Source organism: Ascaphus truei, chromosome 8 (genome assembly GCF_040206685.1).
Source record: "Ascaphus truei isolate aAscTru1 chromosome 8, aAscTru1.hap1, whole genome shotgun sequence".
In the NCBI taxonomy this organism is placed as follows: Eukaryota; Metazoa; Chordata; class Amphibia; order Anura; family Ascaphidae; genus Ascaphus; species Ascaphus truei.
In genome coordinates, this window is record NC_134490.1 from 24,583,700 (window position 1) to 24,595,845 (window position 12,146).

Here is a 12,146-nt window from a genome sequence, read left to right on the forward strand (position 1 = left end):
AATGTTACTCTTACAGTATGTCTGAAGCACTTATTCCCATGACCTATTATTTATATTATTTGTTATTTATACAACATGTATTACTACTGTGAAGCGCTATGTATATTTATGGCGCTATATAAATAAAGACATACAATACAATACAATACAAGTCAGCCACTGCATGCCATATGTATATGGGCATTCTATGCATCTCTTCTCCTATTGCTCAAGCAACCACTCCTTATATCTCTTATTGCAATGGTTGAAGTGTCTTAAAAAATTTAAATTAGCAGTGTCACTGATTTTCTGATACAATCAGCCTGTTAAACAATGGGACAAAGCTTTATTTACCACATTTTAGAAAGGCGTCGTCAATATTTCTTAGGATCAGGGCGAGTGTTACGAACTGTGTCTATCTTTAAAATAAAAGTAATTGTATAGGATTGTAAGTTTTCAAAATAAATATGTAAATAAAAATGAGCGGTACACTGTAGTAGAGGGGTGGCCAACTCTGGTCAGGTTTTCAGGATATCCCTGCTTCAGCACGGGTGGCTCAGCCATTAATTGAGCCACCCGTGCTGAAGCAGGGGTATCCTGAAAACCTGTCCTGTTGGTGGCCCTCGAGGACTGAAGTTCTAGTACCATCGCATTTTGTTTTGCTGATGCACGGAGGGGGTTTTAGCGCCCCCAGACATTTAGCTGCGGACCTTAACACACAGAGCTCTTTGTCTCCTGCTCAGAAAGTGTGATTCCCCTCCTCTATAAAAGTTTCAAAATATCCCCTCGCTTTTCTGCCTGATTATTAAAGACGGGCTTCGCCGCACAGCTAAGCAACCCTGTTTGTTAGAATAAGGCCTCTTGTGTTCCAGGCAAAGAGCGTATTGTAAAGGTTAGACGTTACTCTCCCCACCGCTGGTTCAAATCTCGCACGTCTTATTTTATAGCGTGCTGCAGGTAGAGAGGGGGGTGCAAAATCTCTCCAAACTTGTTGCTGTCAAAAAATTTGAAAATAACATTCTTCAGATGTGTGCTCTGCGGAATAAACAATGTCACAGTGCCCTCTACCGATGGCTCTCCACGGCTGTGGGATCTGTACCTAGACCCAAGCTTGGACATGACGGTGGCTGTGCCACCGAGCGCTTATCTCCTTAGCTGGATAGAAAATGATTTTATTAATTGCATCGTTTTCCCCCGTTCTTTGCTTGAATGCGAATGGCCGGGTTGTACCTAGCGAGATTCGGCTCTCACAATCTCAGACCTGCGATGGCCATATGCCGCTCATTATGCCCAGACCTTAATTGCGAAGCCACAGGAAGACGCTTATTAAATATTATGCCTGGTGCCACCGCAGCGTTTTGTTTGGAACGGGACTTTAATTAAACCCCTTCACTGCCAGAAGGGGAGCAGCAAGGCAAAGAGTTAACCCCCTCCAGTACCCGAGACACTAGAATTGCGATTTAAATGAAAGCACTCAAACATAGAAGAACTTTTATATCCTTTGTAGTCGCTGGGCAGAGGGAGTCGGGGAGCGGTAATGTCACTGCCTTGGAAGGCACCTGTGGGGTAATACCGAGTGTGCTCTCAAAGTGCCGATTGGTTAGAGCTGCAATAAAAGGAAAGACCTTAGTCATTCAACACTGCAATCATTTTCACGACTATTGTATTGTATGTCTTTATTTAGCGCCATAAATGTACATAGTGCTTCACAGTAGTAATACAAATAACAAATAATATATATAACAGGACATGGGAGTAAGTGCTTCAGACATAAAAGTAACATTAAGGAAGAGCAGTCCCTGTTCCGAGGAGCTTACAATCTAGTTGGTAGGTAGGGAGAACGTATAGAGACAGTAGGAGGGAGTTCTGGTAAGTGCGTCTGCAGGGGGCCAAGCTTTATGTATCATGTGTCCAGGATTATCCACAGGGCCATTCATATGCTTCTTTAAGCAAATTCAGAATTTAAGATGTGCGTTCAGCCCATGCGGCTTCTGTTAGGATCCCATGGCAGATTTTCTGTTATCAGGGATCAGTTACAAAGCAGTTGTTAAAAAAAAATCACAATGGCGGCCATTTTTAGAGTCCCAGCAGAAAAAATAGGAGCTAAAAAAGACTGAGCCCCATATGAGGAACAGCAGCTAATTCTGCCAAAACCTGCAGCTCCGTGCCTCGCTGAAAATGTTGTAGGGCAAAACCAGTGCTACAGAATTATACCGGGTTTATCCAAGGAACGACTCCCATTGTGTAAATTAATCCATTTGGTGCTGGTTTTTGCACTGGTGCTGGGTTGTGCACTGGTGCTGGTTTTTGCACTGGTGCTGGGTGGTGCACTGGTGCTGGGTGGTGCACTGGTGCTGGGTTGTGCACTGGTGCTGGGTTGTGCACTGGTGCTGGTTTTTGCACTGGTGCTGGTTTTTGCACTGGTGCTGGTTTTTGCACTGGTGCTGGGTTGTGCACTGGTGCTGGGTTGTGCACTGGTGCTGGGTTGTGCACTGGTGCTGGGTTGTGCACTGGTGCTGGTTTTTGCACTGGTGCTGGGTGGTGCACTGGTGCTGGGTTGTGCACTGGTGCTGGGTTGTGCACTGGTGCTGGTTTTTGCACTGGTGCTGGTTTTTGCACTGGTGCTGGTTTTTGCACTGGTGCTGGTTTTTGCACTGGTGCTGGGTTGTGCACTGGTGCTGGGTTGTGCACTGGTGCTGGGTTTTGCACTGGTGCTGGGTTTTGCACTGGTGCTGGTTTTTGCACTGCACTGGTGCTGCCCCAGTTTTTCACCAGGGAGATTTTTTTTTCCCATAGAGAATACTTGTCAGGACGTTACATTTTGTCGCACACGCTTTTGCTATTGATCGCCGCAAGGCCAAAAAAAACGCAGTGCCACCTTAACCCTGTGAGTCCCAGAGGTCTGCTTTAACACTGTGTGTGCCGGAATGCGTTGCAGAACCCTCTGACACTTGATGGAAATGAGCCGGAGCGATGATCTCTGTCGCAGCATCTCCAGGCTTTGGCCCATTAGTCCGCTCTTGATATTGCGGTTGTCAAAGCTTATGCTGTAGGAACGGCAGGGCAGGAACCTGCAGGCAGCTCCAGATAGCAGTTAATCTCCGCTCGCTGACTCAAGTACACCAACCAGAGCAAGAGAGGGCGCAGGAAAGGCTCCGTTCTGTCTGGTGCCTTCTGAGGGACAAAGAGCTGCATTGGAGACGTTGGATAAGAATATACCTGCATGACCTGGGTGTTGAGATAATCACCATGGCCCGCTACTGCGCATCAGGATCTCAAGGCAGGAATAGTTTAGGACTTGGTGAATAGTTGGCTGATTTAAATACCCTTTTCTTGCCCATCGTAGCATATGTAATGCTCCTTAGGCTCAATTGAAGGTGAGCAGACTGGCAGAGAATGAGGAGGAGGGTTGGATAGTTGGTTCATGCAACCAGGATGGGAGTTGCCAGAGTATTACAAGGGCAAGGAGTCGGATGTATCAAGCAGTTAGGAGTTACAAAGCCAGGACTGGAGTCCTGCTGGTGTCTGATACACCTGAGGAAGTGACTAGACAGGTTTGCTCTACTCCAGAGAAAGCAGAAGCCAAATGGATCAGTAAGAGATTTCCAATGCCTTGCAGCCTTCCAGGCTCTCTGTCATTTTTTAGATTGGACTTTGTGTAGAAGCATTTTATTTTTGAAAGGGAATATCCTGCCAAGTTAAAGCAGCATTGACCCCCTTCTGACCCTTTCAAGTGATCTTTCAGGTGTGTAGGCCTGTCGAGTCCAATGAGTGAGACTCGTTTGTGTGCAAGTTTGTCATTTCAATGAGTGAGACTTGCTGATTTGAAGCCAGTCTCCCTAATGTTTAGCATTGGAGGGTCTTCATCTAGAACAGCGGAGTTTGACTCTTTAATGGCAGGGCCTCTCAGGTAACTATATTCTGCTGGCTGTGCTCTTTCCTGGGCTTTGCATGGACATTATCAGTAACCTCTGCCTCTTTTTGTTTTTCTTCTTGAAGGGACCTCCAGGATCTCAGCCGTCACCTCACGCACAGCCTCCTCCACACAACCCCAACAACCCAATGATGGGACCTCACAGTCAGGTAAGGTCATCTCCTGCCAGTATCTCTCATTGTGCTCCAGTGCCTGAGCTTAGGGCAGGGGTAGCCAATTCCGGTCCTCAAGGGCGACCTACAGGTCAGGTTTTCAGGATATCCCTGCGTCAACACAGGTTGCTCAATCAGTGGCTCAGTCGAAGACTAGGCCACTGATTGAGCCCCTTGTGTTGAAGCTGGGATATCCTGAAACACTGACCTGTTGGGGGACTTGGGGACTGTAGTTGAGCACCCCTGGCTAAGGGTGTTAACGCTGATGGGTTCAGTTCCTCCCTTGGCCACCTACACTTTGTGTGAAATCTTGTTCACATTTCCTTATCTCTGTGCGTCTTCCTTGGCTACCGTAACCTCTTAATCATGTCATTCATGGCACTGAGGGCCATGTTTACTAAACTGTGCTAAGCTGTGAGGCTTGTTTAAGCCAAGGGGCCATAAAGTTTAAAAAAAAATGAGAACGACCCACACTAACAAATACTCAGCAGGCATATTTGTCTAGTAAAATTCAACCAGTGGCGCACAGTTGAAGTGACATCCCCCTCTGTCACTAATAAATATAAGACATTAAATGAAGTGACGTATTACAAAATCTGTCAAATTAAAGACATAAGTCATCATGTAGAAAAAAGATTTTGTTTTACAATTATATCCAATCGTATAACCGTAGAATAATTAATTGCTACTATACACGAGCCTCTATATTATAGTAATGATTTATTCTGCTGTTTATAGACTGGATAATGTGTATGTCCAACCCAAAAAGACTTTCTTCTATATGAGGACTTATGTCTTTACTGTTACTGATGTTTTGACATGTCCCTTCATTTAAATTTTGAAGGGGTTGTAATAAATGTGCACCTGTATCTTTATGGTAGTGGTCTCCAGTGTGTAGCCTAACCAACAAAAGACAGCATACGCCATTATACTCCAGTAAGACCACTATGGACGGTCCGGTGTGAATTGTTGCTACTGTAGCCGTAAGATGCACAAGCTCACAGAAAGAAGGACTTTATCCAGCCACGTCCACAAGAAAATGAAATCCTCTCCCCTTTCAGCCTCCATGTGTCTGTTTTCAGCCCTGGTAGCTGTGCAAGTATTTTTAATTGCAAATCTTTCCCAACTGAGTTAATCCCAATTAGCGTTAAATGATTTATAGGACAGAATTGCGAGCTTTATTTACACATGGTGGAAGCACATTATTGATGCAAAGCTCGCTCGGACAGCCAAAGGAGTTGGAGGGGGACCATGTGGAACACTGATACTTAATTACGGAGTCACAATACTCCGGGGTGTCTCTCCAGCTTGTCCAAGTGTGTATTGAAGGTCCACAGTCGACGAAACCAGCTAGTGGGTTATAAGGGCGCATAACACGCCATGTTTTAGAGTCTTTGGCCTGCTACTTTATTTGTTTACACCCTATAAATAACACTAGAAGAAAGAGTTTCCATTCCGATCAGCCTAAGATGTTCATCCAGGTGTTCAATATACAGTAGGGATAATTGTTATAAAATACCAAAGTAGACGGCAATGGCTGTAGGACCACCACACATATTAAGTGTGTGTGTATATGCAGTGGTCAACAAATCACCAAAAAATCTACTCGCCACACAAAAAAATCTACTCGCCACCTAGTACCAAACGTGTGCTGCTTGGGCCAATAGGAGCTCGCCACGATGTTAAATCCACTCGCCCAGGGCGAGCAAATGTATAGGTTTGTCGAACACTGTGTATATGTATATATATATATATATATATATATATATATATATGTATATATATATATATATATATATATGATATATATGATATATATATGATATATATATATATATATATATATACACAGTGTTCGACAAACCTATACATTTGCTCGCCCCGGGCGAGTGGATTTAACCCTAGGGTGAGTAAATATTGGCCCAAGCAACACACGTTTGGTACTAGGTGGCGAGTAGATTTTTTTGTGTGGCGAGTAGATTTTTTGGTGATTTGTCAACCACTGTATATATATGTGTGTGTGTGTGTGTGTGTGTGTGTGTGTGTGTGTGTATATATATATATATACATATATATATACACACACACACACACACACACACACACACACACACACACACATATATATACAGTGGTTGACAAATGACTGTATATTGAACACCTGGATGAACATCTTAGGCTGATCGGAATGGAAACTCTTTCTTCTAGTGTTATTTATAGGGTGTAAACAAATAAAGTAGCAGGCCAAAGACTCTAAAACATGGCGTGTTATGCGCCCTTATAACCCACTAGCTGGTTTCGTCGACTGTGGACCTTCAATACACACTTGGACAAGCTGGAGAGACACCTCGGAGTATTGTGACTCCGTAATTAAGTATCAGTGTTCCACATGGTCCCCCTCCAACTCCTTTGGCTGTCCGAGCGAGCTTTGCATCAATAATGTGCTTCCACCATGTGTAAATAAAGCTCGCAATTCTGTCCTATAAATCATTTAACGCTAATTGGGATTAACTCAGTTGGGAAAGATTTGCAATTAAAAATACTTGCACATCATGGTTGACAGCCATCATGGATGATGTCAGTTGTGAAAATGACAATTTCAAAGAAGCTCTAACATAATGTATTCATGTATTATGTAGCAGTCAGTGAAACATAGCACAGTAAGTAACCCATAACACAAACCTGTGCAGGTGTAGCTCACAGTAAGGAGTCCAGGCCATATAGAACAGGTATTCCAAATCATCTTCCCACCCTCTAAAGTTTGTGTACATTCACACACACAGGAGCCTTCATCAATATTTGACCATGTTTCTCCAGGGCAGCTGGAAAATAATGTGATATTAATATTGTATTGACTACCTGTTGTATCCTGGGAATAAGAGAGCCAGGCCAAGACATTTGAAACACACTGTTTTGTTTGAACAGCTGAAAACAGGTTTCCCTCCTCCCTCTATTATCTCTGATTTGCTTTGACCTGATTCCTAGAAAAGCCGCCTATATAAAGTCTGGGGGGAAGCTGGGGTTGCGTATTCATGAGATTTAGTTGCAGTAAATGTTCTTTTCATTGAATTCCCACGCATACCCCTCACCTCATGTAGACATCTATGAGATTACCCTCCTGGGCGAATCCCTTGTCTCCATAAATTTCAATTGGGGTCACCTTGTTACAACATCAGCTGCCCCAAAGATTGAAACGGGGTCACCCTCTTACAGCTCAGGACTGCCCTTAGTTGTCACACTTATATAGCATCACCCTCTTAAAAGGATCCTCATATTACTGTACCGCAAAGAGCTGACCATCTAAGTGCGGTGCTTGAGGTGGAGATGGGGACTTTCCCAAGGTCACCAGCAGATCTGACACTTTGAGTGGACCCTTGTTCACCTGCTTCAAAGGCATTTCCACTGAGATCTTCCTTCAGCCCTTTGTCGCCCATTAAGAACTTCGCACTAACTCTACCTTGGCTGAGTCTTGATCTATGTAAGCGTTTGCTGCAGAATTTGTCCTTCATTGGAACCTTTAATTATGGAACCAACATGAACAAAGATAAGAGAAGGTGTTCTTCGTCAAGCGGCACCTTTTCCGATATGTAGAATCTCAGCACTGCAGGAAAGCACAGATACAGCGCATGACGCTGTACCCCGAGAAACCGCGTCGTGTTCTGTTCCAGGGTCAGAGTTTCCATAGGATTCATGTTAATTGTTGGCATTCCTGTGCCGTTAACCTGCCTTTCTTTTGTCCTCAGCCTTTCATGTCCCCTCGGTACCCTGGTGGGCCACGACCCTCCCTCAGAATGCCAAATCAGGTGCGGCTACAATCTCCTTTCTTCGGTTCTATTCATTCAATGAGCAGGTTGAGGTTTTAATGCTTTCACTGCCAAGGGGCCTGCAATGCATTGCAAAGCACCAAGGTGTGAGCACAAACATGCGGGTTAGGTAGTATTCATTTTGTACCTGTGCTTTATTATTATTATTATTATAATTTTAGAACTGCTGGGATCACAATTGTATATTTAAGATACTTGGCTGTTTTGGGGCATCAGACATATCTGTGTTGTATTTCTATATCTATATATCTATATCTATCTATATATCAGTCAATATATTAAATTACAGTGAATTGTGGTAGTCCACTAAGGCCTTTGAAGATGAAAGCAGATTAATATCATGTCTTTATCCGATGTATTGCGTGTGCTGCCTATCTCCGCTAAAACTACGATTTGGAAATGAAATGTTTCACCTGAATCATTCTGTGTTCTTTAGCCCCCCGTTGGGGTTCCAGGTTCACAGCCTTTGTTGCCAAACTCTATGGACCCCACACGACCACAAGGTAAGTTTGTCTCAGATTTGCCAGTCGACCTGTGTGCATGGCAGTGGCTGTGTTGGCTTTATTGGTGGCCCGAAGCAAGAATATTTGGGGGCCCTTTACTCCTGTCTTCTCACCAATGATGTTAATAATTTATTTGTGTCACCCATCCGCAAACATTAACTGTGTTCAAATATAAAGTGGTAATTTATAAAAGTGACCCCCCACTCCATCACATCAGAATTACTTATACCTGACTGCAGTCAATGTCCAGGACACACATAAGATTTGCATGTACAATGCCCATTACGAATGAAGTGACCGCTTCACTGTATACCCTATAGTGACCCTTGAGTTGGGTAGTTAACGGTCATATGGAATCCCTTTTTGGTTCCACTCCAATGTCCTTGGCACAATGTTTTGGGCTTTGAGATAAAGTGGGATGTGGAGAAAGGGAAAACATTGGGCGGTCACAGGCCCACCACCTGGAATGGGGGGTCACAGGCCCACCACCTGGAATGAGGGTCACAGGCCCACTACCTGGAATGGGGGTCACAGGCCCACCACCTGGAAAAGGGTTCACGGGCCCACTACCTGGAATGGGGGTAACAGGCCCACTACCTGAAATGGGGTTCACAGGCCCACTACCTGGAATGGGGTTCACAGGCCCACTACCTGGAATGGGGGTCACAGGCCAACTACCTGGAATGGGGGTCACAGGCCCACTACCTGGAATGGGGGTCACAGGCCCACTACCTGGAATGGGGGTCACAGGCCCACTACCTGGAATGGGGGTCACAGGCCCACTACCTGGAATGGGGGGGTCACAGGCCCACTACCTGGAATGGGGGGGTCACAGGCCCACTACCTGGAATGGGGGGGTCACAGGCCCACTACCTGGAATGGGGGGGTCACAGGCCCACTACCTGGAATGGGGGGGTCACAGGCCCACTACCTGGAATGGGGGGGTCACAGGCCCACTACCTGGAATGGCGGGGTCACAGGCCCACTACCTGGAATGGGGGGGTCACAGGCCCACTACCTGGAATGGGGGTCACAGGCCCACTACCTGGAATGGGGGGGGGGGGGGTCACAGGCCCACTACCTGGAATGAGAATGAAGGTGTTTTTTTTTTTTTTTTTTTAAAGCCATAACATTATTTATAAAATGTGTCTCTATTGGAGCTGCACTAAAGTTGAAACCCTTTGTTGGTGCCAGACTTCCAACAAATCTGGAACAAGTGACCGCTTGGTAGTGATCATGTGGTCATAAAGTGACCAGGATGGCACGAACGGAAGAGTCTTCTCCTCCATTCAGATTGCATTTACATCACCCCTAGAAAATGAGCAGAAAACTGGGGATGTCACAAGGGTCACCAGCGTGCCGAATCTCATAACCTCCAGTTGACATTATGGCGCTCAAGGGGGTTAAAGCCAATTTCAGCGTTTGGCATGTTATGCTTGTCAAATATAGGCCCACATTTCTTACTCCAGAAATTCCACGGAATATCTCACCCAAAATCTCTCACAATTTAAAAGTACACCCGTCACCCCCAACCCCCACCCCATTGGCGGGTTACTAGTGCCTGATACGTAACAGAGGGCAGGGTGTCGTACTCATTACAGTGTCGCCGCAGTCGGGGCTGCGTTGTAATGCAGCTTCTCAGAGCCGTGCAGACTTTGTTTGAGAACTCCCCAGACAGGCCTTCTCCGCGATTAAAGCGTGCTTGTGAAGTGCATCCTAAGTGTCTGAATTAGAATCACTGAGCACTGGTTTAACGCCATATGGTGACTGTACTCTGAGGGGGGGGTAGAGGAGGAGCAGAGGGACGCTGTTCTGGATTGCTCTTACTGCTCCTTTGCGGCAGAGCAGAGTGGCGGTAGCGTTGCATCTGTATGAACAAATTTGTGATATCAACTGGGGTCCCTTACTCCTGGAGAAATTGTGCCTTCCGAAAGTATAATAAAATTAAAAATGAGGTATACCCCTTAATATCTTTCTTGGTACGGAATAATCGTTATAATGTTAGCGTGCATTGCACTTGTACATTGCATGGCTCCCTAAATCCCTATTCAAAACGTTTGGCGTATTTATTGTACAAACATAGAACCCCCTTTTTTTTTTTTCATAAATCTTTTTATTTAGAAAACTGCAGATGCAAGTGTGTAAAAAACAAACAAATAACTGAAAGATGGATAGAGACCAAGTATGCACTAGTATCACCTTTCTGAATTAGTTCAAGGCTCCATGATTGATGCTGTGGAAACTATTTACCAACGCAAGGAAAAAAGTGCTTTGACGCACGTTATTTGCTGTAACGTGCTCAGCACAGAGATGGACAGTACGCCACCTGAAAGTTGTCAGAGTTTTTGATGCAGAGTAAAGGGACAGAGGGTGACACACGCAGGCTCCGAAACGGATCGCTCCCCAATCGCTAACTCTTCTCATTCCTTATTTGGGGGCATCATTGGAGCCAAGTAACTGGCATCTGCAGATTCAGTTTTTCCATGTTACTTTATTGAAGTGCTAAATCTGGAGAAGTAAAGCTTCACTTCACAATCCAAGTTTTAATCTGACGAACTGCATCAGCATTTATACTGCGACTCCCAATATCTCCTCTCTTCCCACTTGGGGGTTTTGGAAGAACTGTACCTGCTACCAATGAGTTTAAATGCCCCATGCAGCTCCTAACACAAATATGTAGCAAACACCGTGCCACTTTTATTGGCTTCCATAAGCAAAGATCATTATTCTTAGAGCAAAGATATCACCTTTTTAATTAATTGGAAATAAACTTTTTTTTTTCTTAAACAGCTCATCCGTGTAATCGGCTTCTTCCTAACGATTCAATCCCCCATAAAGTAACCATTTTTTTTCTGGGAACCCTGAATTGAAGCATATCAGCTACTTCTGTTCATTTGTTTGACTAATGATGGCTTCATAATTACTTGAGGACCGAAAAACAGGCTCATTACCAACAGACATTAGATAAAGATGGCGATGAAAAAAAAAAAGAAAGAAAAACTCTGTAGCAATTGTTTGCCCTGGAAGTGAAAAAAGATGAAATCTTCTTTAAAGTACATTTTTTTTTCTTGCTTAAAGTCAGTGTCTATAATCTCCAGGTCTGTTTAATTGAAATGTTATCTGGGAATTAGTGTTCATTCTCATTATCTTTTTAACCTAATTATTCAACCCTCATTCATGAAACCAAACCTCAGAAGGTAAAAGACTTTGGATAAACAATCTCCCCACACACGGAACACTTTACAAACACTCTGATCACAAGAGATTTGATCACAAGAGATTTGGTAAAGACCAGCAGCATGGCACACCCATTAGTTCACTTTGGTCCAAAAAAGGATTGTTCTTTAAACATGCGGGATTCTTTTAATAGGTTTTAAGCAGGGGGTCTCCGGGGCTGAACCCCGAGATACCTCCTTAGGGGTATCTTCTGCTCGGGTTTTAAGTAGGAAAGGGATGATGTAACGGTTTCCTATTCATCTGCCACACAGCCCAGCCAGAGCTGAAATTTACTCAATTCAGCTCCAGAGACCCCCTGCTTCAAACCTATAACGCCCAAAAACTAGGAAAGCAGGATTGCTGCTTTAAAGCGTTATATGATGTGTAGGGGACTGATACTTAAAGGTCTTACCTTCAATTGCACGCATTCTTTTTAACAGGACATCCAAACATGGGTGGACCCATGCAGAGGATGAACCCACCGCGAGGCATGGCAGCAATGGGACCCCAGGTAAGGAGAATTGTCTCTCTGTTATGG

At 44.5% G+C, this 12,146-nt stretch overlaps 1 protein-coding gene across 3 annotated transcripts in view; it reads left to right on the plus strand.

Annotated features, from left to right (window-relative positions):
• Window positions 1–12,146, plus strand: part of SSBP4 (single stranded DNA binding protein 4) — a 309,472-nt gene that overhangs the window by 265,541 nt on the left and 31,785 nt on the right. For all 3 annotated transcript variants that reach the window (XM_075610834.1, XM_075610835.1, XM_075610836.1), the window contains 4 exons: window positions 3,979–4,062; window positions 7,809–7,868; window positions 8,326–8,392; window positions 12,049–12,119. In XM_075610834.1, coding sequence (XP_075466949.1) covers window positions 3,979–4,062; window positions 7,809–7,868; window positions 8,326–8,392; window positions 12,049–12,119 — 282 coding nt within the window. The remainder of the gene's footprint in view (window positions 1–3,978; window positions 4,063–7,808; window positions 7,869–8,325; window positions 8,393–12,048; window positions 12,120–12,146) is intronic.